The 27,782-nt window shown below is 39.3% G+C and overlaps 1 protein-coding gene across 5 annotated transcripts in view; it reads right to left on the bottom strand.

The window, feature by feature from the left end:
- BTBD9 (BTB domain containing 9) overlaps positions 1-27,782 on the bottom strand; it is a 404,299-nt gene that overhangs the window by 207,914 nt on the left and 168,603 nt on the right. For 3 of the 5 annotated variants that reach the window (XM_077754863.1, XM_077754866.1, XM_077754864.1), the window contains exon 7: positions 16,102-16,152. The exons of the other annotated variants lie outside the window; for them this stretch is intronic. In XM_077754863.1, the coding sequence (XP_077610989.1) occupies positions 16,102-16,152 (51 nt within the window). The remainder of the gene's footprint in view (positions 1-16,101; positions 16,153-27,782) is intronic. 5 annotated transcript variants of the gene reach the window in all.

Raw genomic sequence — 27,782 nt, 5'->3', positions numbered from 1 at the left:
CATAATGAAACAAAATTGCCAGAGATTAAGCAATGAGTTGTTTTCAGTAAATTTCAACATTTGTTCACAGTCCAATTCAAATGGTAGCTTTCAGAATGAGTCCAAATTGAAAGATCACTTCTGAGCAATAAAAGAGGAAGCTCTTTTGGTGTGGGATCAGTTTTGAATTCCAGTTCTTTGAAATTTTATGTTCAAGACCAATTCTCTATCAGGTATGTTTACCCTTTCTAATGTCTGTACACAAGCCTGTCTGTGTGTGAATATGACTAAGGAGTGGACAGGCCAACGCCGTTCCTATGTGCATTTAGTATCCCTTTGAATAGTCTGGTGGGGTTTTGAAGAATTCTGGTTATGCATTTAAAGTCACTCTGTCAGTGTGCTAGACTTCAGTTCTAATTTAGAAAAGGGAGGTAGCCTGGGTGGTAAATGTAGGGAAGTATGCAGGATAAAATCTGTTTCGGGATTGTTTTCAACAAAAAGCAACAAAATATTTCAACAAAATAATACCTCATTTTGCCAAGGTGTTTTTACAATGTTTTTCCTATGTTCATGGCTACAAGAATAATCAATAGGAAACCTTGAAAAAACTATGCAAATGATGATCAAAACTGGATTCAATTAGAAAACGAACAAAATCCATGATGCCTGCCTACCCATTCAGATCGATTCATGTATCCGTGCATTCACAAACCTGAATGCAGGTCTCTGATGGATAAGCATCAGATGTACGATCAAGGAAAGCTGCTTTACTGCTTTACGTTCTCTTTTTGGAGATAAGAGATTTTTTTTCTCCAGAAAAGGAATACCGATGACACAGTGAATATATAAAAGTAAGCTTTTTTTTTTCAATTCACACTTGAAGGTCATGATTTCAAATCATAGCATCTAAGTAGTGAGTGAACATGATTCCCTGCAGTGGCCCTACAGACAATGGTAGCCAACTTATGTCACTGCCACTTGTGACTCACTCTCTCTCCAAAGGCTGTCCCTGCATGCACTTTCCGTTGTCATAATGTAGTATGAGCAACAATGCAACATCTTATCCATTTTCCAACTTAAAAAAAAATGTTCTTACATCTCTTATTCCTTCTGCCCACTTATTCTAATGCCCAAAGGTTAAATGCATTGAAAACCAAAGAATCCAAAGCTTTGTAATGCAGAAAGGGAGACTGGCCCACCAAGGTTTGTTTTTCTTCTGCCTGAGTTGAAACAATTCTAAAGCATTCACACCTTAGCTCCCTGTCAAGAGACACAGTCTGAGGGTCATTTTATCTGCAGATTGGCCTAATAAGAAAAATTCCTGAAAAACCATTTAACATACAAGCTAGGATTACTCCAAAGAAAATAGCTATTGAGTAGAATCCACAAAGAAAAAAGAGCGCTATACAAAAAAGAGGCAACAGTTTTTATTATTTCCTAAGTCTTACTGCCAACAGGACTTCCAAATTACTTTGTCTATACCCCCCCTTTCTCTGCCAATAAGGCTAAAGGTAGGCATTTCTTCCATTTTGCCCTCAGTCTATTCTCCACACACAGAGCCCAAAGCAAGTACCAAGAGAGAAAGTGATATGAAATTCAACTGCTTTAGGTACTCCTGCAGCTAGTGCTAGAGAAAAATAGATACCTAGACAACTATCCAAAAGAGAAACACAGATAGTGGCCTATAATGTAAAGTTAATTACCTTAATTCCTTAAGCAAGTTTAATTTGAAACACAATGGTATTACTTTCAGAAGATGGTCTATACAGGTCTGAGAGGTATTAATTAGTTTTGAAATGAAGGATAATGCAAAAGATAGAGAGTAGCCAGCAGCTGTCTTATTTTTAATCTATAAAAAGTTTTAAAATACAGAAAAACAGGTGCTCATGACTCTGGCTTACTTTTCTGCTTACGAATTTCTTTCAAAGGCTATCTCGTGTGTGTGTGTGTGTGTGTGTGTGTGTGTGTGTAATATTTCCTGAGTATAAAACCAAAAGTAAGGCATAACTCAAACTGATTCACCTAGTCATCTCCTTATTGTGAACCCAACTCCATAATTACTAAGTTCTGAGGCTAAACTATTACATTTTCTGGGCTATAATGCATCACTGAGTTTTTATTTTAAAACACTGCCATTTTCTTGCATTTTCTAAGAAACTGATGACTTAAAAAATACTGATGGTTTTTATTTGAATATTTCTGCATACCTGATAAAGTCTAAAACATCTATCTTTCTATCGTAGAATTAGAAAGAAATGTAGTCAATGAAACAGTCTCAAAAACTTAACTTTTTTTAGTTCCACAAAACTGAAAAATTATGCTACACAGGATTTAAAAACAGTTCTAAAATATTTCTATCACTGATAAAGACGATATAAAAGTGTTACCTGGTCCTGTATCTACTGTGAATTAAATGTCTGCAATGAGGTAGTTCTTTAGAAAATGTTATTAAATAACTAACTCAAAGATGCAACAGTGAAAACATCATTTTATGAAATCATATACAATGAATGAAAGTGATTCCCAGCATCTATTTCTTGCCCAACCTCTTTCTCTTGAGACTTCCTGCCTGCACTGAACTCTTCAAAACTCTTCAAATTCAGCCTGGCCCAAACTAACAGGCAACATGTATAAAAAAGAACATGGCATCAAAGTAGACTTGAACAAACGGTAAGACATTCTATGTTCCTGGAGAGAAAGACTCAAAATCATAGGATATCCCTGTTCCCTAATTCTTAACTTGTAACATCCCAACAAAAATACCATTGGTCCCCTCCCCCCTGAAATTTGACAAGTTAATTAAAAGGCTAATTTGGAAGGGCAATCAAGCAAGAACGGCCAGGAAAAACCTTGAAAAAGAAGAGCAGATATTACAACATATTATAAAGCCTCTATAAATAAAGTAATGTAGTATTGGCACGTGAATAAATAGCTCAGTTGGAATGGAGTACAAATCCAAGATACAGGACCAAATTGTACATGAAAATATATACATACTTTACAAAGGAGTTAACATCTCAGATCAGGGTTTGGAAAAGACTGACGTTTTTAGTAAGTAGTTTTGGGTTAGCCTTCTTCACTTTATGCCTGAGGATAAGTTCCTAATAAATCAGAGATTTCAGTATAAAAATGAAAAAATATGAAGTATTAAAGAAAATGGGTGAATCACTCCACATTCTTGGAGTGAAGAAATGTTTCCTTAGGGAGTCAAAATTCAGAAGTAGAAAGAAAGAAGGCTAGTAAATTTGACTACATAAAAACAAACAAAATTTTACACAGTGAAAAGACAAAAAATGTCCAAAAAGCCTCCATAAACCAAACAAAAAGTACAAATAACAAATTGAGAAAAAAATATCTGTGTAACTCCAAATATTAACCTCCTAATATTTCTAATATATTCCTAATATATATGTTAATATTCCTAGTATATAAAGAACTCCTAAAATTAAAGAACTAAAACTTGTGCAGAAAACTGGGAGAGAGAACTGAGCAGAGTTCACAGAAGGAATTGTCAAGCATCCCCAAAACCTGAAACTATGCTCAACTTCCCTCCTGGTAACAGAAATAAAGATCTCTCATCAAATAGATTTCCAAAAGTTTGAAAAACATACTCTGCTGGCAATGTTGTGGGGAGGCTGGCCTCTCATACATTGTAGGTGGAATCTGCATTGGCGGGGACATTTGAGGGAAGGGATAAGGCCCTACCACCGTGTGATAGGGTACTATGGAACCAGCATGCCATTTGGGCTCTGTGAAAAAGTCCACAGTTGGAAATTTTGTACACTGCCTTTGAAATTCTCAATCCAGCCTGCTGCATAGAGCTGCACATGATGGGTGTGTACACCACCAAACGGGGACTTCCACACGGCACATACAAAGTGGTGCCTGTTGTTCAATACACGGCCCTGCTACCAAGTACCTAACCCTTAAGAAACCATTTCTTCCTACCAAACTCTTATTTTGATTCAAATTAAGTTTCTTCTTTTCTTCCTAAACCTCCCCTCCCTCTCCTTCCTTCTTTCTTTTCATTTTCTTAACCATTCCCTCAAAGAGGACAAGAAATGTTCTTGTCCTCTTTTCAAAAGCATTCTGTCTCAAAGTTAGACTACTCTCAAATCATATGGTTTAAACTAGGAATGGCAACCTGTAATGTCTATGTGGGTGTCACGTGTGGAGGGCAAGGGCTTACTGGAGAACATATACTTATCTTCGGTGTAACCAAGGGAAGACTGACAAAGCTTCCTATTTTTCAAGACCAGCTAGCGATTTGGATTCTTATGGGAAATTCCCCAATTTTTAAGTTAATATCCAATTCGGACTTCTTTACATTGCACAGGTCAAGCAAAAATTCCATTGTTTAGACCTCCAGGTTTGTAAGCTCTATTTTAAATCTTTTTTTAAAAGGGCTTATTTTTTAACTGATTCATCATCTGGTTGCTCTTCTCTAGAGCAGCTGCTTAGTCATCATTTGTCCAAATAGATCAGAAAGAGACGTAGTTCTCTATGAATGTGATAGGACTGGTGCATTAGTTTTACATGTCATTTTCCTACAGAAGCATTCTAGAATCTCAGTCTTTAAAGAAAGAAAAGAAGTGGTGCACCATCCTATGTTAGGACTTGCCCACAGTCACAAAACTGATTTTTTTCTATAAGAGTTCAGATTAGAAGCCAGGTCCTTCGATGCCTGATTCAGGCCCTCTGTCTCACAGACTTACTGTGTGTGATTTTTGAGAAGTTCCCCATGTATAAAATGGGAATAATAATATAGTACTACTTGATGGGGCTGTTGTGAAAACTGAATGATTTGATACATACAAAGTGTTCCACACAACGTCTGGCACATAAATTTATCAAAGCGACTAATACCGTCACTGTACCTACTATGTCAACTTTATGCACATTTAATAATTATACAGTACAGAATATCCCCAAAACGTTCACCAAAGTTCAGGTGTTACATTTATTTTTTTTTTTTCAGGTGTTACATTTATTATCTCTTTTAGTTTGTGGCCTATCACTGAAGGAGACTTAGCAACCGACAAAATTTGCTATTTGCAAAAACAGTCATTGCTATTCAGTGCCTGGTGTTTGTCAAGGTGCTTATTTTAAGTGGATTGTTTGATGATATGTTGTAGTATCTTCCTTGCTATCTGGAATAGGAAGACATCTGTAATTACCAGGGTCACCCAGAAGCTATTCTCCAGTTTCTTACAGCTGTCTTTTGTGCTCCATGGCATCTCATAAATAATAGCTAATAGTGGCTCTACCAATACATTTCACTAATTCTTTGAATGATATAGGATGCAAGGCACAGGGCCCTGCTATTATGAATTCATCATTTCTTCCCAATGATTTATTATTTAAGAAAAAACAAACTTTTCTCAGACCTATATCCTCTCTCTAGCTATTGCCCTTTCTCTTTTCCTTCCTTCCTATCAATCTGTACTTTCTTCTCCCCATTTATTCCTCAGTGTGCCGCCATTGCTTTCTGCCCCCACCACTCCACAGGACCTGTCATTTTTCAGTCTGCTTACTGCTGGGCATTCTTCTGTGACACCATTCTTTCCTTTTATTCTTCCTGCTTCTTTCTATGTTCTTCTTCAGTACCTTCCTCTTTTATGCATGTTTCTTTTCCTCTGGTTTGTCTGTTAAACACAGGTGCTGTCAAAAAGTCTCACCTGGCCTTCTCTTGTTTTTACTCTGTAGACCCATCCTAGGCAATCTCACCCATAATAATGACTTCAGCTACTATTCTTAAACTAAGAACACCCAAATTAATAATTTCTAAACTCCAGACGCACACTTCCATCTACCTACTGGACATTTCCCCTGGAAGGTTTCATGGGAGACTTTAACCCCCAAATATCTAAGATAGAAATCATCAACTCAATGCTCCCACCACACAAACTTTTGCCTTTTCCAACACAGCAATGATACCACTATCTACATAGGCATTTATGGTAGGCAGAATAGGTAGGTAGCCCTGTTCTCAAAGACGTCCATGTCCTAAGCCCCAAAACCTGTGAACAGACCAGGTTACTGGCAAAGGAGAATTAATGACGCAAGATAGGGAAATTACACTGCATCATCTGGGTGGCACAAATATAATCTCAAAGGCCTTTAAAGAAGGTAGAGACCTAAGGTCAGAGGGATATGATAGAAGAAAGAATCAACCAGCCATTTCTGGCTTTGAAGACAGAAGAAGACCATGAGTCAAGGAGTCAAGGAATGTGGGCAGCCTTAAGAATCTGCAAAAAGACTAAAATAACAACAACAAGTAAGTAAGTAAGTAAGTAAATAGGCTTCTCCCATAGAGGCTCCAGAAGGAAACACAGCACTGGTGACACCATGATTTTAGCCTGGTGAGACCCATTTCAGACTTCTGACTTCCAGAACTGCAGGGCAATAAATTTGTGCTGTTTTTGAGCCATTAAGTTTGTAATAGTTTGTTACAGCAGCAACAGGAAACTAATCCAGCACCCAAGGCAGAAGCTGTAAGTATTATTGATGTATCATCTAAATAGCTTTCAAATCCAATTCCCCATTATCACAATCTCATCTTATTTTGTCGGATTATGATCATAGCTTCCTACTGTTTTTTTCTGTTTTTAGTTTGGTAGCCTCATCCAACTTCATTCCTATCCATTGATAATTGTTGCCTGCTAGAGGAGGTCTCAAAAAAACAAACAAACAAACAAAACAAAAAACCATTCCTTCCTTAATCATAGTTCTTCAAATAGTTCTTCAATGACTTCAGGACCAAGTTCAAATATCCTAGCAGAGCCTATGAATCCCTATCACAACAGAGACTGGCTATAAGAACATTAAAATACCGCTGGGGGCTAAACATTTGCTAGAAACATAAAGAGATGGAGGAAAACTATACAAGAGAATTCCAAAGTACCAAGCACTGTATGAGGTTAGAAGGAAACACTGGGATATAGGAAGGGTGGGAGGGGTGTAAGTCCCTAGGGGTATTCCTGAGTAGCACAAATAGATGTGGAACTGCCCTCTAAGAAAGGCCTATCTCTTTAACTTCAGAACATGACCAGAAAGGCTCTGCAATTTGGGACCCAGTCACCAGAGGGCTCACTCGGCCCTTTTCTTCTATAGCTCTCAGTATCTCTAAAGTATATTAAACAATACTTCTAGAAAGGGAACCAAGAAACTCATCTGCTCAAGACTTAGAAGCTCTGTTCTCTCTCATCCCCTATAGCTCTGTCTGCAACACCCAGGTTCTGCTCAAGCACCTCAAGTTATCTGTAAGGGCAGCTCCTACGAGGCAGAGCTTGAGTTAGCCCCACCTGCCTGAGTTAGGTGCCCCGTCAACTCTTACCCTGCCCGGGACACTCCACTGTTGCATGTGTCTCACTGAGATTTACAGGTTAACTGCCTTTTCATCCATTTCCTCCTCCCAGAATGTAACCTCTCTGAGGGTGAGACTTTGTTGTATTTACCCCTGTGCCCCCATAGCTAATACAGTATTGACAAATAACTGGTACTCAAACATTTGTTGAATAAACAATCAGTATATGAGTATCAGTTTTAGTTGACTTTTTCATTTTCCCACAGTATGAGTAACATTTGTTTTCAGTAACTGATCATCACAGCTTACTTTATTCCCAAAGGGGAAGATGGGGGAAAAAAAAAAAAAGAAGAAGAAAAACCTTTTCAAAGTCATTTATCAGCTTTCTACCATGGGGAAAGAAAGCAGCTGAACAATGTCCCCTCGAACTCTTGCCTGCTATAACCGAAGAATGTTTTTTTCTATTATCATTTATGTCTTTGCTTATGGCCCATAAAGAGTCAGATTTAACTGCGTTGAAATTTTAAGGGAAAAATATAAAGGATCTTGATGAAACAAAAGTGTTGGTATGAGATGAGCCTTCCAAGGGAAATAAATCACACAAAATCACTCTTTCTGACTCTAAGTATAGGGAGAAATATGTTTAGGGTTGCACAACTATCATGTAAATATGTTATGGTCCAGATGCAGAAATTGGCCTAATTGTATATAACACTGTTCATTTACAGCTTGGTCTGGACTTCTCTACCCAACTGAATTCTGGTCCTTTTTCCCTCTCCAGCTCTACCACTCCCAACACCTCCTATCACCCCTAAAAAGAGGAGAGAAAAAGGAGGGAAGAGGAGAAGAAAGTGAACGTGTGTATGAGTGCAGTGGGTGAACCAGTTTCCTGGCTGCTATACGAAACCCTCAGGAAAATCCCCAAATGAAGCCTGAAATGTTCCAGGTTCCTCCAGAATAATGATTTTCCTCATTATGGCAGTATTTCTCATCATGTTTTTCATTAACATCCCTCCTAAGGAGCTATTGTAGACTTTTTTCCCTAGTTATCCTCACCTCCAGTGAAATTTTGGTGGCACAATGATTTATTTACGTACTGCCTATATATGCATTTTATTATACATAAAAGAGTAAGATCTTTTTGACCCTGAGAGCCAGTCTTCACCCCTGTGTATAACATCCTCCCTTGATGAGAACGCATGAGGGTGGGAACACGGTAACCCCTGTTCTCAAGCAAGGTGGGCCAAGATCACTAACCATTCTTATAAAACAGCTATGTGTTTGCATTTGAGGAAAATGAGTGTGATGAATTTCAAGTATGGAACGTGCCTTTATTTAGGAATACTGCTAGTATGCATTTCATAATTTTCCCTGGTGGCAATCTTATCTCTTTACTTAATACCTGGCTGAGTTCCCCATGTTCTCTGCTCTCCCTCCCACCATCCTGTTGACGCAAGGGGGATTCTGTTTATGAAACGTTAGGAGTAGATTTAATTTTGCGTGCAATTTCTGTTCCCAAGAAGGTCTACAGAAAGTGATCAAGATGTCCCTTCCTTGCTGATTATTCTTTTTGGAGGTTGGTTATGGATAAAACTTCCCCTATCCATTCCTATTATTCAGAAAACCCTATTAATTCTAGGGTCTGGGAATTCAAGTTCTTGAAGAATCCTACTTTTCCATCATGAATGTATAAGCAAAACGTGGCATATCCATACAATGGAATATTATTTGGCCATTAAAAGGAATGAAGTACTTATAGTACATGTATCATGCTACATCATGGATGAACCTTGAAAAGATTATGCTAAGTCAAAGATGTCACTCACAAAACACCACATATTTTATGATTCCATTTACATGACATATTCAGAGCAGGCAAATCTAGAGACCGAAAGATTAGGGATTGCCTGAGGCTGGGGGTTGGGGGTGGGGATGGGGAAATGGGAAGGGTGATAGCTAAAGGGCATGGAATTCCGTCTGAGGGAATGAAAATGTTATAAAAATAACTGTGGTGATAGTTGCACAACTCTGAATATACTTAAAACACTGAATTGTACACTTGAGGTGGTGAATTGAATGGTATGTGAACTGGATCTCAATAACAACAACAACAACAAAGAGGTAGTGTTTATAATTTAGAAATGTTTGGAGGGGCACCTGGGTGGCTCAGTTGGTTAAGTGTCTGACCAGCTCAGGTCATTATCAAACAGTTCATGAGTTTGAGCCCCACATCGGGCTCTGTGCTGTCAGCTCAGAGCCTGGATCTTGCTTCAGATTCTGTATGTGTGTGTGTATTGTGTGTGTCTCGCTCTCTGCCCCTCCCCTGCTTGGGCTCTCTCTCTCACTCTTTCTCTCTAATAAACATTGGGGGAAAAAATTTTTTTTAATGGAATGTATGGAAATCACATTTATGAGACCCTCTGATCAGTCCCTTTCTTCTTTGTCTGAAATTTGAAATTCATAGTAATTAAAAGAATCAGAGTATGATGTAGTCCATAAAAAAGAGAAAATGTTCATTTTGGAAGACTCTAAAATAATGGCTCCGAAGAATTTAGAGGGATGCCTGGGTGGCTCAGTCAGTAAGGTATGCGATTCTTGATTCCAGCTCAGGTCATGATTTCTCAGTCATGAGATTGAGCTTCATGTCAGACTCCACACTGGGCTCTGGGCCTGGAGTCTGCTTAAGATGCTCTCTCTCCTTCTCCCTCTGCCCCTCCCCCACTTATTCTCTCTCTCTTAAAAATTATTTAAAAAAAAAAATAAGTATTAAGACAAAACATCTTAACACTTTTTATGGTGTTCAAAATAATCTTCCTTCTCTACCAACTACATGTCCAACAATGGAATATAAATTGCACTAGACCTGAAATAGTCAAAACTGATGTATCCCAAGGTACTCATAAATCTGCAAATTTTGCAGAACTACTGACAACATCTCACTTCCCTGACAATGAAGTAAAACAAAAAATAAATAAATAAAATAACCTCTTCAAGCTTTTAATTATTCTATAAATAGATCACTAGAATTTTTTATAAGACTAATAGATTCTGTCATTAAATAAACACTATCCTGCATCATTACTATGGTGACAATATCTAAGAACTTATATGAGTCTGTGAGGGTATTTTCTTTAATCATTTTATAAGAGTTACCATGCATACAAGGACCAGCAGAAAACATGAACAGACACTCTTCCAAAGAAGACATCCAGATGGCCAACAGACACATGAAATGATGCTCAACATCACTCATCATCAGGGAAATACAAATCAAAAGCACTGAGATACCACCATCTCACACCAGTTAGAGTGGCTAAAATTAACAACTCAGGAAACAACAGATGCTGGAGAGGATGTAGAGAAAAGGGAACTTCTTGCACTGCTGGTGGGAATGCAAACTGGTGCAGCCACTCTGGAAAACAATGTGGAAGTTCCTCAAAAAATTAAAAGTAGAACTACTCTATGATCCAGCAACTGCACGAGTAAGAATTTATCCAAAGGACACAGGAGTGATGATGCATGGGGGCACATGCACCTCAATGTTTACAGCAGCACTTTCAACAATAGCCAAATTACAGAAAGAGCCTAAATGTCCATCAACTGATGAATGGATAAAGAAGATGTGGTTTTTATATACAATGGAATACTACTAGGCAACGAGAAAAAATGAAATCCTGCCATTTGCAGCAACGTGGATCGAATTGGAGGATATTATACTAAGTGAAATAAGTCAGTTAGAGAAAGACAGATATCATATGTTTTCACTCATATGTGGAACTTGAGAAACTTAACAGAAGACCATGGGGGAAGGGAAGGGGAAAAAATAGTTACAAACAGAGGGGGAGGGAGGCAAACCACAAGCGACTCTTAAACACAGAGAACAAGCTAAGGGTTGATGGGGGGCAGGGCAGGTGAGAGAGGAAAATGGATGATGGGTATTGAGGAGGGCAGTTGTTGGGATGAGCATTGGGTATTGTATGTAAGCAATGAATCATGGGAATCTACCCCCAGAACCAAGAGCACACTGTATACACTGTATGTTAGCCAACTTGAATAAATTACATTAAAAAAATTTTAAAAAGTCATACAATAAATTCAATGCAGATACACACACACACACACAGAAAACAACATGAAGGTACTAAAGTGCTATTTGGCAAGGGACTCTGCTTATTACATAAGAAACTCATTTGACACCTCTGGGGCAACGCCAGCAGTGACCCAAACTTGTGCTTTGGTAAAATCCCTAGATCATGGACCTTTGTGATTGCTTCTGACTTGTTAAATCCAAGATCACCAAGATGTCAACAGTAAGGCTTTATCAAAAAGATAAAATACTAGCGGTGCCTGGGTGGCTCAGTCGGTTAAGCATCCGACTTCGGCTCAGGTCAGATCTCACAGTTTGTGGGTTCGAGTCCTGCATTGGGTTCTGTGCTGGCAGCTCAGAGCCTGGAGCCTGTTTCAGATTCTGTGTCTCCCTCTCTCTCTGCCCCTCTCCCACTCATGCTCTGTCTCAAAAATAAATAAACTATTAAAAATTTTTTTAAAAAAAGATAAAATATTATGCGACCATGAAAATGGGTACCTGTGATGACTATACTGCAAAATGTTTAAAAGACAATGTTACATAAGAAAGCACAAAAATTTTAAAAAGACCTTATAACTGACGAGTATGGTAAAAAAAAAAAAAGAAAAAAGAAAAATTACAATGCTACACTGATATGACTAGATGAAAATTTTAAGATTTTTATTTCCTTTACTGATGTCTTAAAGAATATTTAATAAGAAAAATGTTTTAGAAAACATTTAGTTTTAGAAAGCAAGATAATTTAGATAACAAGATTATTTTGTTCACTTGTTTCTGAGCATGTTTTGGTTTTAAAATTTATTCTTGGGGTGCCTGGGTGGCTCAGTCGGATGAGTGTCCGACTTCGGCTCAAGTCATGATCTCACAGTTTGTGGGTTCGAGTCCCATGTCGGGCTCTGTGCTGACAGCCAGCTCAGAGCCTGGAGACTGCTTCAGATTCTGTGTCTCCCTCTCTCTGACCCTCCCCTGCTCACGCTGCCTCTCTCCCTTTCTCAGAAATAAATAAAAATAAATAAAATAGAATTTATTCTTATCTTTTAACAATTTGCTTTGTATGAACACAGGTTCTAGGCTGCCTTATAGATGGGACAGCTCATCTCAAAGATGTCTGCTTCGATGTGTCAGCCTCAGGGTAAGGCACAAGGAGCAAAGGACGTAAACGGTTCGTGGTAACACGGCCAGCTTTAACAGTGCTATATGTTTAACATTTGCCTCCATGACCAGATAGATGCACGAGAAGGAGACGCCACTGAATTCTGAGGTGGCACCAAAAAGCAGGGCATTACCAGACACTAGAAGTTCTCACTAAAGCTAAAGTGTCAATGGAATAAATAATTAAGTCCATTATGACAAGTACAGGGTACATCAATAAAGCAAAAGACAATGAAGAAAGGATTGGAAATAGGGAGTACAAATATTAAAATATAGACAGCTTAGCCAAAAACATACATGTTTGTCTCTGGAAATGCTGATCACTTGCTCTTAATTTCCACGGACGATCAGAATGCAGCATGAGGTAAGACTTAGAATACAAAACACATCTTCAATTCATTAAATAAAAAACCAGTCCCATCAAATTGAACTATAATGCCTTCCTATCAAGTTAATTTTCTAAATCAGAGGTTTTCCTTGGGGGGAGGGTAGGTATCACTCTGGGAGGCATTCTGGAAAAGGGGCACCTTATCTTCTAGTCGAATCCTTCCCTTTCATTTCATCTTTATGCCACAGCGAGAGCATAATATTGATTTACTCAAACCCCGTTCTCATTGTGATATAACCAACACATAGAAAAACGGATAAAGTACAAAGGGACAACATAGTGAACAGTTGTAAAATAAACCCCTACCCAGCACCTCAGAAGGCCAGCATGTGATCCTTCCTGGTAAGTCCGGACAGGTAGTCAAGCTAGTCTTCCCACCCACTCTTCTCCTTCATAGGAGGACAGTTGGGGTTATACTGATTTTTTTTAAAAATTTATTTTTGTGGGTAGGTATGTTTTTAAAAATTTTATTTCAGAATGGTAAGGGCCATTACATAATATTTCTTATTTAAAAAAAGGAATATTGGGCCTCATAGAGATAAGAACCAAGGTCCTAAATGATTTAAGGATGTGGCACTCTCCTCTATTTAATAGTCTAAGGCTACAACTTCTGTGAAAAAGAAAATTTACTCAAGATGATAACTGAGAACATACTCATTTAAAAACTCCATTTCTCAGATGTCATAACTTGCCCATTTAATTATTTTACCCAAGGTTTTCTAGGCATAGGTATGCCTTGAAACCTTTAGGAGTATAAGTGATTTCATCAAAATCCATTAGCTACTTTATAAATTATCATAGAGGACCAAAGCATACACACACTAATGCCAAACGGGTCATTATAAACAAACGCCTCATTTTTATTTGGGCAGTGAAAGTCAAAATGGTTAACAAAACTGGAAACCCATCAGGTCAAAGGTCAAAAGTTAGTATTGGGATTCTGTAGTTAAATCACACAATCCAAAAAATGATAACTCAAATAACAAAATGGGTTGAAAAGAATGTTTTTGGAATGTCAAAAACTTAAACCAGACCGTTGGCCTGTTCCCCCAAGATGAATGGGTATGTTTTTAATATAAATGGGTATATTTTTAACTGGCTCAGGACATGGGCCATGCCACATTTAGTACTTTCACTTACTGGCTGCATGACTTTGGACAAGTTAATTGACCTTTCAGAAGTTTGGCTTTCTTATCTGTAAAATGGAAATAATACTGACATTCAACTTTTCGTATGGATTAATGGAGATGAGTACACAAAGCACCTAGGAGCTAGGCACCTAAGAGGAACTAAGGAACTGGCGAGCATCAGTGTTACTTATACACTTACTGAATGATTTGTGAATGAGTGAATGAGTTTCAATGGGTTATGTCTCCAGGCATTTGCATCTTAAGGCTTTTACTTCTAATTGTGGAATGAAAATCTTTTTCTCCTTTAAAGGAACTTCAGGCATCAGCAAGCAGATGGCATAGTACATTCAAAATTCATCCCACAAGGTCATATTGTCCATTCAGTTTATAAGGAAGAAATTCTGAAGCAGTTGAGAAATTCTCTGTGATACAGAAAAAAAGTAATCTTGCCCAACAACTGGCTCGATGACAATGCTCAAGTTCATTGTAAATTTTCTGTCAATTACAGACTGCAAATATTAGGTAAATTTCCCATCCTACTAGGCTTGAATCTGAATGAGTTACAAAAGTTTCCAAAAGTTAGCCTATCTTCAAAATACAGAGGTGTTTTCTACTGTAAATATTCTGAAGAATATACTAGAAGATAGTATGATGTATAGAAAAAGGCAATGAACTTGTGGCCAAGAGAAGTGGGTTTTCATTTTAGTTCTACCACTTACAACATTAGTGTGACATTAGGCAATAAATTTAATTTCAATAGGTTTCAATGTCTCATCTAAAAATGATAAGGATGACTTATCATCCTTCAAACTCTGAGATTCTAACTGAAAGTTATACCCAAGGCAGGGAATGGGATACAGATTGCTCCTCACAATCACATTGTATTTAATGGCAAGCTCAACCCTAAACTAAATCTGATATAATTACTGGCGTCTTTATAAAACAGAGGATCAGGATGGACCTCTAAAGAGAGAAGGGGCTGTCTAGAGCTGCTGCAAGCCTATTCCTAGGTGTTGCAAGAAATAATGAAGAATGTCTGATGTGGTACAATGTGTGGACTAGGAAACAAATCATCCAGCCTTCAATACTCCCTTAAGGGCCTGAAATGAAGCTTTGATTCCTGGTCTCCCCAGGTTTCTAAGTGAAGTCTCTTGAGGCTCTGCATCTTACATTCCAGGCTAGCATGACCTCTCTGCCCTCTGAAGCAGCACCACAAGGCTCACACTGACCTGCCTGGGACACATCAAGAAGCCAACATACCTCCATCCCTTTACATGTAGTGAATGCTCAGTCCTAGCTGCAGGTTAAAATCACCTGAGGGGCCTTAAAAAAATACTGATGGTAGTAGACCTACCTCAAACTTACCCTCGAAGTCTCAGTGAGGCCCGGGGTATCCAGGCATTGTGGTTTTATAAACACTCCCCAAATGATCCCCAATATACAGCTGGAGTCAACACCAGGGAAACAAGAGCAGCCATACACTGCACGAGTTAACCAAGCACAGAAATGACACCTCCCTTAGAAGGGAGAAGAGGGAATCCCAGCAGTTAGAAGGACTAGAGTTTTATTTTTCTAACCCGTGTGTCAAAGTATTTGCGTGTGTGTTTATGAGCTCACAAAATGATTAGATTATATTGGTCTCAAGAAAAACTGCCTGAGAGTAAAGATAATTATAGGTAACAGAGAATTAACAAAAAGAAAAGAAAACAGCACAAAGATCTACTTTCACATATAAAAGAAATGATAATTGTATTCTCTTAGGCCAACCACTCTATTTGACTAATTACAATGCAGCACAATAACGACAAGGTACGTTATTACGTGTTTTGCGTTAACTAGAGTAAGTTTTATTTGATTACAAGATTAAACTGTTCCTGTACACTTAACCTTCATAGTTTGTTACTCCAGAACAGTGTAATGTTTGAGGGAACATTGCTCCTGGGCACTAGGAAGTGTTAATGTTCAACATTTGCATAAGTGAAGGTACTTTTCTGTATTTGCATAAAAGGAGGTAACTAGGTCCTTTCAAAGGTATGGGGAACAAAGAACAGCTACTCACAAGGTTACAGGTTCTGGGAGGGGTGCTTTGTCAAGGGTGGTGGGAACGAGGCTGGGGAAGAAAAGATGGGGTTGCAAAGATTAATGACATTTAAACAACAAGAGGTGCTACACAGAGGACTTTTTAAAAAGGGGCCAATGAGCTTGAAGTGATGACTCTTCTACAGGTGCTGGGCACTTGGAAGAAAAAAACAGCACAGCCTGGAACAGTATCCCAGAAGAACTGACCACTCCCCTCCTGATGCCCTAAAGACCTTTGTACATTCCTCTATATTGAAAACTGCTCTATTAATGCATTCTCTCAGCATACTATATGGTCCTTGAAGGCACAGACCATGACTCATTGCTCTTTGTTTTCCCATGTATTCCCAACACCAAGAACAGTATTTGATACAAAACTCTCAATAAATACCAATGAATGAACTAATGAATGGTTCCTGAATGACTGTTAAATAACACAGCTTATCCAGTTATTGAGATGATTTATTCATTTGGCTGTGTCATCTACTGCATTAGTTCTCTCCGTGTGCCTATTATATTTTCACCTAGATTGCTGAAGACCATTGGTTAAGACAGAGCCAAGAACAGAATCCTGTAACACTCCATTACGGGGGTGGCTGGTTTAAGAACCAACATTCAATATAATTTCACCACCTTATCAAGTGCCTTGCACACATAGATACTTAAATGTTAGCTCATCCTTATTTTTGAAAATGTCATGAGAAACAACATCAAACACTGCTGAAATCAAGATATACTACGTCTACAGCATTGCCCTGATTTTTCAACAAAACTCTAAAAGAAAACCTATTTGGGAATGACTTATTTTTAGACCACTCAAATTGGTTACTAGAACTATGCAGTTTTCCCTAAATGCCTATAAATCATCAGGCTAATTAATCACTAGTTCTAGAATTTTACCAGGGGTAAAAAAAAAAAAATCAGGCCTATTGTTATGAGAATCTCTCTTTCGGGGGGGAAATTGACTGGTAGTATTAGTCTTCTGCCTAGAAACTGTGGTGAATGAAAAATCCAAAATCATATCTGAAAGCTCTCTGAGTCTCCTGGGATGTAATTTAGCACAGCCTACAGATTAGAAACTAATCTAAAGCTGCAGATACTTCTTTATTCTTCCTTTGACTCTCTTACACCTTGGGCTTCAATTTCTTCTCAACCATGTTTGTTTTACTCTTTCCTTTTTCAAGGCCAAACTCCTTACTGAAGAAAACAGAAGTTAGGAGTTTAAGAATTCTGTTTTATCAGAAGTAATACATGATACCAGATCATTTTTGCTACATGAGGACTATCCCTCATTATTTCCTTATTGTATAGAATGTAGCTTTGAATATTTTTAACCAATTTTTGTTATCTTATAGCATTTGTCCAGATCTTCAGCACATTGTGAACAGCTCCAAGTCTTCCTCTTTTTTTTTTTTTTAAGTATTTCACCTTATACTTCATTTTAAAAGATATGCCATGAAACAAAAATTACCCCCATTCCATCCTCAAATCCACTACCTTACTTATGGCTGTGCCCATATTCTGCCTTGCCTCCATATACCACGGAAGAAGTATCTCTATTCCCCTTCAATATCTCTCTTGGATCATATCCTTTTCTTGACTACTCAAGAACATTGTTCTCAATAATTATTCCCTTTCCTTCTATTATCATAAAATTATCCTTCTTTGCTGAATCATTCCAGGTAACATACAAATGCAAGACATCTTCCAATCCCTCCTGTTTCTTATTACTGCCGCATTTCTAACTTACCCTTTCTTTCCAGCCTCTCCCACCAAGAGTAAATTCACTCCCACCAAGCCACTGATATGGCTCTTGTCAAGGCTGCCATCAATTTACCCTTTGACAAATCCAATGTTCAGGTCTGTCCTCCTTTTTACTCTTAGTTTACTTTCAGCATCATTTGATAGTCAACTTTTGTCTTTTAACACTTTCTATACTTTGCTTCCATGGTGCCATCCATACCCTTTGGGTTTCTCTCACATCTCCTTACAGCATCTTCTCAGTTCTTCACTGACTCTGCCTTTTTGCCTGACCTTTAAACGTTGGTGGGCCCCCATTCCTCAGTCCTTACCCCTCACCCCTTCCCTTCTCTCTCCCCTCCCCCCATGGGCAAGCTCATCTAGTCCCATGGTTTTAAATATCCACCTATAATACTGATAACTATCAAAGTTCATCTCCAGTCCTTCTGTTCTGAGCTCGACTTATATACCCTATTGCCTATTCAACATCACCCCTGGATACATAGCATTTCAATCATAACAATATTAACAACAGAGACAGCAACAGTTAACATTTATTAAGAACTTATTAGGTGTCCAATCCCGTTTGAAGTGCTCCAGGGGTATTAATTCCCTTAATATTCACATCAACCATATACCACAGGTACTGTTACCACCCCTCTTTTTAATGATGAGGACATTGGAACAATTTGCTCAATATTCCACAGCCAGTAACTGTTAGAACTATGCATAAGCAGTTTAATGTGACAAAACAAAACTCTCGATTCCCGTCCCTGAAATCTGCTCCTCCCATGGTCCTCCTCCCCAACCTGCATCTACTTGCTTAAACCGAAAACTTCTCTCCTCCCCAAACTGTATCTACTTCTCTGGCAAATTCTGGATAAATCCTGAATCTGATCACAGTTCTCTTTTTCCACTAGTAGCACACAAGGCCCAGCTCTGATCACTTCTCCTCTAGGCCATTTTAACTCCTTACCGGTCTCTCTGTTTCTTTTCTTCTCAAACTATACTGCCACTGTAACATGACTAAGACTTCTTTCAAGTTTCTTCAAAGTTGCTCAGAATGGCCTCCCATCTCACCTGGAATAAAACTCAAATTCCCTGACAGAGCCTGCAGGGCCCTTGCTCATTAGGATTCCAGCCACAACTGTGGCTTCACACACTTCACCATCCCTCTGGCCACATGGGCGTTCCTTCTGGTCCTTCTAACATACAGAGCTCATCCTAACCTAGTAGTTTTTCCAGGGCACCCCTTCTGCCTGGAATGTGTCCCCCTGAGGTCTTTACTTACCTGATTCCTTCCTGCCATTTAAGCTTCAGGTCAAATTTTATCTTCTCTGACCACAGAATCTGAAGTTTCCCATTCCTAAGCCATGTTTTATTTTCTTCTAGCATTCATCATATCTGCAACTGTCACATTTATTTCAATGTTTATTTATTATCTTTCTTTCTTCTACCATAAAATATTAGCCCCACAACGACAGGAACCATGTCTATTGGGTTCCCTGCTGTCTTCTCAGTGACTGCAACAGTGAGAGCCTGGCACTCGATCACTATTTGTTGAATGAGTTCATCCAAATTCAAAGAGCTTTCTCTTTCATTCTCTAGTACTAGTCCACATTGAAAGTCTATGATTATACATTAAATTTTCACTTTAATTGTTTCATGTATGTATGCATATATATATAAATATATACAATAGTTATCTATATGTAGATATAAATAACACATATTTACATAAACAGATATAGATATATATACTACACAGATATACAGATATAGATACAGATAAGGATATAGGAGAGATTATCTGTGTCTATCCATATAAAAACTTTTAGAGAAGAGAAAATATGCTATTATTTATCCAATACCCCCAAAGATCTAGGAACATATACAATGCATTATACAGGTTTGACTTGTTTTACCACAGCCAAGAGCTATGTCCTTTGGTTCACTGTTGCCCCAGGGAAAAACACTACCACTTAATGTCGGGTTTTCCTCTCAGCCTTTCACAAGCATGGGACATAGAAAAAACTATTAAATCTGACCTTAAAGAAAAAAATAAACATTTGCTCTCAAAAAAAAATCTAAAACATACTAAAAAACAAAAACAACCAACCTTTAGAAAAGAAGTACCCCATAAGATCTCTATCTTTCTAATAATCCATTGAGGCATAAGTATATTCTGGTATAACCACAGATCTAAGGGAATGTTCAATATTAATATAAAGTTATATTAACTCTGAATATAAAGTTAACAACATGGAGCAAAATCATTAAATGTCATAAATCTCTTCAGTATCTTGAACCTGATATTATACAAAATCCCTGCCTTGTACTAATAAGCAGGTAAGTAGGAAGTACCATTCTATTAAAGGTAAAATACAAGGCTAACAGTTACAGATTCCTGCCCACAGCTAATTAATAGAAGCAGTAGAGTAAGGAACATCCAAAAAACACATTCCAATTTCTCATCTTAAATCCCAATCTCCCACTCACTCCCACCCCCATATTTTACTGTCTAACACTGCAAGGAAAGGCTACAGAATATTCTATAAATGAAGCCAATGGAGCAAGAGCCACTCAAATTCTAATCTGGATGAATATATGTTAACATCAATATTCTCATTCATGAAGGCTTTCATTTAAAAAGGGGGAGCAGGACAGGGGCGCCTGGGTGGCTCTGTTGGTTAAGTGTCCGACTTTGGCTCAGGTCACCATCTCACGGTTTCTGAGTTTGAGCCCTGCGTCAGGCTCTGTGCTGACAGCTCAGAGCCTGGAGCCTGCTTCAGATTCTGTGTCTCCCTCTCTCTCTGCCCCTCCCCTGCTCACTCTCTGTCTCTCAAAAATGAAAACATTAAAAAAAAATGTTTTTAATTTAAAAAGGGGGCAGAACAGATTTGGATACCTCAGTCCCTAGCTCTGTGCTTTTCCCTCAGCAAGAACCAGAATCTCTGAGTCAGCTGTTGGCATTATTCAAGTCACACGGTGAACCCCTCACAGTATCTGTACACAGGAAGTGCTATAAATTACAAGTCTACGATGATGATAGCTGTAGTCACAGGAATGTATATGTGCACCCACTCTTTAAGCAACCAGCTTTTCCTCCACTTCCTGTGATACCTGAAGCAAGCTTGTTTCTCCCATCCTCCTGAAGATGCAGAACCAAACATGGTATCACAAAAAGCTCGGCTGAGGAAAATGCATACTACACTAATGTATTAATTAATACAAATTACAATAAATCCAAGGCTTAAGGAGTATGAATACATAAATGTAGAAGCAATGATGACGACATATATATGTTTTAAATCTGAAAGGTTAACGTGACACAAAGATGGAGGGAGAACAGGGGCATTGCTGACAAGGCACCCTGGATGTGCCCTACTCCCCCAGTGTAGACATGGAAGGGTGACAGCAACTAGTAACTCCTTAACAAGAGGGAAGAAGGTCCTGCTCAGTATCTTGCCCCTAGCTCTGGCTCTGAGGTTTACCAACTCAGCTCACAACAGCTTGAGGAAGAAGCAGTAGGGGAAGATGCAAATACCTCATTTAGATTCATGTTCTTTTCCCATTATTATTCATTTTTACTTCTATTCACTGGGAAAAAAAAAAAGAAGTGTGAAAATAATATATGTCCTTTTCTGGGTTTCTTGTTATTTCTTTGAAAAAGAATGGCATCTTGAGAAGGACTGTGAAAGCGGTAATACCCTTTCCACATGTTTTCTGACGCAGTCATCTTTAATCTTACATCCAAGACAGATCTGTCTCACTTTGCAATGCTTGTAAAGCGCAGATTCGAGGCTTTCTCAGTACACAGTCACGTAGAGGAGGTGGTTTCATTAATAACAATTAAGGGGGAAAGATCATAGTGAAATGTGCAAGATTTATCTAAAATACAATTTTAAAGCATGGGACAATGTCCAAATGGAGATCTCTATACTTGCGGCTTGAAAATCCAGCAGTCAAGTCTCTTCTCTGGGTAGAGGAAGGGAAGAGAAAAGGGACAAAGGAGCAGAAAAGGCAAAGGAAAGCAACTTGTGCTGAAGGGTGACATTTCAGACCCGGTCTCAGATTTTAAGAAACCTTTTCAAGGTCACACACCTGGATGAGTGTCAGAGCTGGAATTCTAATCTAAACAAAACCCATCAGCTCCTAAGTCCAGTGATTTCTGGGGACAGAGGAGGAGGACAATTTAGCCTTCATTGACAGCATTGACTCTGAAGTTCTGAAACACTGTAGAAGAGATATGGCTTTGAGAATGCTATTGTCTCACTGCTCTATGGCAATATGGTACATAAAAATTGCTTTCAGGGGCACCTGGGTGGCTCAGTTGGTTAAGTGGCCTACTTTGGCTCAGGTCTCACTGCTCATGAGTCTGGGCCCTGTGTGAGGCTGTGTGCTGACAGCTGAGAGCCTGGAGCCTGCTTTGGATTCTGTGTCTCCCTCTCTCTCTGCCCCTCTTCCGCTCATTGCCTCTCTCTGCCTCAAAAATAAAGAAACATTAAAAAAAAATTTAATGGTTTTCACATACTCTGGACTCTCAATGTAAGTGTGGGTAGCAGATAAACAGTAGAAGGGGGTAGGTGATGATCCCTATGCAAGGTCCAGATGAGGAGCTAACAGCCTTCCAGAACTAGGATGGCATTAGATAACTCCAATTCTTATGGTAGGGCTGTGGAAGTGATAGGGCACAAGTTCAGAGGGGAGAAGTAAAAAGATCTACTCAAAATCCTCCATGTGCTACCAATAAGGCAATGTTTTCAAACAATAGGCAATGGACTTTTGGTCATTCAGGCCTCAGTTAAGTGAACAGATTTCTCTGAAAACTACTAACAAAGCATAAGAGTTCATTCTTTCAATTGTTCAGGTATGTTTATTGAGCACCTACTATGTTTCATGTATACCTCTAGATCTTGGAGGATTTAGGAGAGATTTTAGTAGGGAAGAGACAGTAAACAAGTTAAATAAGATAAAATAAGTTAGTGGAATACATATGATATGTGGTGATCAATGCTATGAAGAAAGATAAAACAGAGATGATAGGCATTTGGCAATTTTCAAAATAGGGTAGTCTGAAAAGGTCTTCCCAAGAAAATGACATTTGAGTGAAGACCCAATGGTGGTTAGATAATTAGTCACGCTGATATCTGGAGGAAAAGGCCTCCAACAGAGGGAACAGCAAATTCAAAGGTCCTCAGGCAAGAGTATGCCTTGTGTGTGCAAAGAGCAGCAAGGAGGTCAGTATGGCTGGAGTGGGAGAAACAAGGAAAAGAGTAATAAAAAGGAAAGTCTATGAGGTAATGTGGCACTGGATAATATAGGGCTTTGTGGGCTACTGTGAGCAGTATAACTTTTAATCAGAGTGGAATGGGAAATACAGAGGAGGCTAGGAATGTTACCAGCAGTGAAGTAATTGGAGACTTTATTTTTAATGTTTTATTTTATTTGCGGGTGGGGGAGGCACAGAGAGAGGAGATACACAGTCTAAAGCAGGCTTCAGGCTCTGAGCTGTCAGCACAGAGCCTGACACTGGGCTCAAACTCACAAACTGTGAGATCATGACCTGAGCCGAAATCGGATGCTTATCCAACTAAGCCACCCATGCACCCCTAATCTGACACTTTAAAAGGATCAGTCTGGGGGCATCTGGGTGGCTCAGTTGGTTAAGCAACTGACTCTTAAGCATCCAACACTTGATTCTGGCTCAGGTCGTGATCTCTTAGTTCGTGGGATCGAGCCCACTTTGGGCTCTGTGCTGATGAGTGTGGAGCCTGCCTGGGATTCCCTCTCTCTCCCTCCCTCTCTCTCTGCCCATACCCTGCTTTCTCTGTCTCAAAATAAATAAACAAACATTTAAAAAAATAATAAAAAGATCAGTTTGGCTGTTAGGTTGAGAAGACTCCAGGGGGTAAGGGTTGGAGCTCAGTTACTGGGCTTTTGTAAGAATCCAACAGGAGAGAGGGGGCAAGTGTTGAATAGGGGTGGGGGCAGTTGAGACACTGAAAAAAGATCAAGTTCCAGAAATATTCTGAAGGTAGAACTAACAGGACTTACTGACAGACTAGAGGACGCCCAGGGTTTTGGCCTGAGCCAAATGATGGAGCTGCTATGTGCCTAAGTATGGAGGACCACAGGAGGAGGGGGACTTCAGGGGCCAGCTCGGGAGTGTGACTCTGTTTATGTTACATTTCAGATGTCTCTTAGACTTTCAAGTAAAGGTGTCAAGTAAGCAGATGAATTTAGGAGTCTGGAGCTCAAGGGAGAAGTCTGGGCTGGAGAAATAAATATGGGAGTCTTCATTCTACAAACAGTTTAAAGCCCTGGAGCCCAGATGAGATCACCAGCAGTGTGAGCCTGAGTATAAACAGAGAAGAAAAGAGGGTCATGGACAGAGTCCAGGGAACTTACCGTTTAGAAGGCAAGGAGACAGGGAGGAACCAGTGAGGTAGGAGGAGAGCCAGGGAGACTGTGGTCCTGGAGTCAAGTAGATGAAGTGTTTCAAGGAGCAAAATGTGATTCCCCTGAATCAAATGCTGCTAGTAGGTGAAAGAGGACCAGGTCCTAACGGACTGCCAGGCTCAGCACGGTGGAAATAACTGGGGGCTGTGATGAGGGTGGGTGGAGGGTGTGTATAGCATCTCTAGGCCTCTTTTACTACTTGTAAAAGGAGTGTCATACTAAGGCCTCTTTTACTACTTGTAAAAGGAGTGTCATACTAGATCATTTGTAAGTCCTCTGCAACCATAAAATCATACCTTTAAGCAATTCTAAGGGCCTAAAGATGTTTCACTTCATCTGTCTTTACTTTCCTAATCCAACACTGGCCAAAAGTAGAATTTTTTTCCAAAAATAGAATTTTTTTGATACTGAGGTCTAAGTTAGAAAAGTAACTTATTTTTCCTATAGAAAACTATAACTTATATAGTTATATTACATTTATATTTTTCCTATAGAAAACTATAAATCATTTTATCGTAGGGCTCCATACACACCCTGTGGAGAGGCAGAGAAGTAGCATAATCACCTATGAAAGCAATAAAGGCAACTGTAATCCTGAAGGTAAAAAAACCACTATTCTACTGAGAGCTAACATACTAGGGTAAAAGAGAAAGTCCATGAGGAGCACAGATTGCTAGCTGACCCAAACCCAGCCCCAAAGTATGTGGCGCTGCTACAGCTCAAAAGGGCCCAGTTTTGACACTGGTTTTCATTTCTCTTGAGTGCTAGTCCTTCCTTTGGATATAAAGTATCCCACAACTTTTTAGAGGGAAAGGAGTTGCAGGAGGTTTCTGAATACAGAATCCTGTATCAGATGCCACATTGTTAGAGAGAGGAAAACCTATCAGCTGCAACCTGGGGGATACAGGGAAGGCAACCACAGCTAATGTTTGTTAAGCATCTACTATGTGCCAGATCCTATTCTAAGTGCCCACATATGGTACCTCATTATTCCTGACAACCTATGCAGTACAGTAGATGTTACCTGCAGTCTCATTTTATACATGGTACAAATACAGTCATGCAGTCACACTGCCCAGTGACACAGCTGGGAAACATAGAGCCAGCTCTGCTGTCAGCGCTGAGCCCCACTTCAGAGCCTCTGTCTCCCTCTCTCTTTGCCTCTCCCCGGCTGGCACTCTCTTAAAAATAAACATACATTTGGAAGGCACAGAGCCAGGACATAACCCAGGCATTCTGGTTCCAGAGTCACTCCCTTAATCAGGAAGCTTCCTCCCCAGAATCTCAGAGAGAGCAAAAGTTCCTATTTAAGGGTCCAAGCAAAATCATGGCAAGACAGAATGGCTTCCCTGTACCAGAATGTATAGAGACACGAATTACAAAATCACCTTTGTAATGCTGGTGTTGGGGAGCAGGTTTTTGTTAGATTCAACTATTATTTTGTGGGGGCAAGATTTAGTCTGTAATAAACTTGAATTCATATAATAACAGAATCTTGCTGGAGGTTCATATAAAATAAAAACAAAAGTACTGAGTATCTAGACAGTGAGAAGACATCCGTGCTGATAATGATGCCACCAGAAAGTTCACCCTATCTGCTTCGGTCAGAGACAGATGCCCCTTCCCTATGAAGAGGGAAGGTTGTAGAGAATAATGTAGAATAGACTCACTTGTGATAATGAATATAGAAGTAGCAAGGCATTAAAAACAAAAACAAAAAACACTGTAAGGAGCTCAAGCTGGACAAAATCATCTTCATTTCTGCTTCTGTATGTCCAAATAAACATTTACTTAGCAGGCAAATGGACTGTGGTTATATGACCTTGTGACACACAGGGACACATGGAACAATTTCCCACACAAGAATGGATAATACTCCTATACTGACTTAATCAAAGAAAATAGTTCAGACCTTTGTGAGAGATTCTAACAAAGACTAAAACCTGAAGGGCGCCTGGGTGGCTTAGTCAGTTGAGTGTCTGACTTCAGTTCATGTCATGATCTCACAATTCGTGGGTTTGAGCTCCATGTTAGGCTCTGTGCTGACAGCTCAAGAGCCTGGAGCCTGCTTCAGATTCTGTGTCTCCCTCTCCCTCTGCCCCTCCCCTGCTTGTACTCTGCCTTTCTCTCTCAAAAATAAACATTAAAAATTTAAAAAAAAAAAAGACCAAAACCTGATATTACAGACAAAAGTCCTCTATGAATAGAAAAGAAAACATGTTTACATTAGGCTAGATTGGTCCTGAATCCATGTGAATAAATGCAAATGTGTCTTTCCCTGGCTGAATCTTTCCAAGCCTCAATTCCTAGAGGTGTGTCACAGCCTAGCTGTTCACTTTCGTTTCTGGCACGTTTTCATGTTCATTTCAAATGCATACCCTGTCCCTGTCTCACTCTCCCCGTATATTGGCATTTCCACTCCTGTTTCCCACTACAAGCGTCCATAATGCTACCTCCTTATGTCTTCCCCTCCAAAGGCTTCCCCACCATTCTCTCTATTAATTGTAGGGAACAGCAAGCACTCAGCATTCAAGCCAGAAATCAGGAAATTGATCTTAATCTCTCTCTCTCTCTCTTCCCTCCCTCCCTTTTTTCTCTCCTTCTCATTCCTTTCCAATCTCTCTTAGTCTCCTTCCACCCACCTTCTTCTTCCCTCCCTCACATACAACTTCTAACTCTCATACACATAGCCAGGTAATCAGCACAGGTAAAGACACAGCACATTCAGTCAATGTAAACCACCAAAAGGGACTGACCACAACAGCCTCTTTAAATGGACCCTGTAGGGGACCTGGGTGGCTCAGTCAGTTAAGTCTCCAACTTCAGCTCAGGTCATGATCTCGTGGCCCATGAGTTGGAGCCCAGATCAGGCTCTATGCTGACAGCTAAGAGCTTGGAGTCTGCTTCAGATTCTGTATCAGCCTCTTTCTCTGCCCCTCCTCAACTCACACTCTGTCTCTCAAAAATCAACATTTAAAAAATGGACCCTGTATTTGCCCATGGTGCATAGGTCGAAATCAAACAATTATAGGCATGCCTCATGTGGCTCTTCCAGTTCCAGACCACTACAATAAAGCAAATATCTCAATAAAACAATCAAATTATTTATTTGGTTTTCTCATGCATATGAAAGTTATCTTCACACTATACTGCAATAATAGCACTGTGTCTAAAAACCAATGTATGTATCTTCATTAAAAATGTTATTGTTGGGATGCCTGGGTGGCTCAGTCGGTTAAGTGTCTGACTCCTGATTTCGGCTTAGGTCAAGATCTCAACAGTTTGTGAGACAGAACCCCATGTCAGGCTCTGTGCTGAGCATGGAGCCTGCTTGGGATTCTTTCTCTCTCTGCCCCTCCCCAGCTAGTGTGCACACATGTGCTCTCTTTCTCAAAAATAACATAAATAAATATTTTTAAAACTATGTTATTTTAAAATATGCTAATCATAATCCGGGCT

This window comes from Crocuta crocuta, unplaced genomic scaffold (genome assembly GCF_008692635.1).
Source record: "Crocuta crocuta isolate KB4526 unplaced genomic scaffold, BGI_CrCroc_1.0 scaffold132, whole genome shotgun sequence".
In the NCBI taxonomy this organism is placed as follows: Eukaryota; Metazoa; Chordata; class Mammalia; order Carnivora; family Hyaenidae; genus Crocuta; species Crocuta crocuta.
Note: the sequence above shows the minus strand (reverse complement) of the source record. Positions and strands in the feature narration are given on the sequence as shown.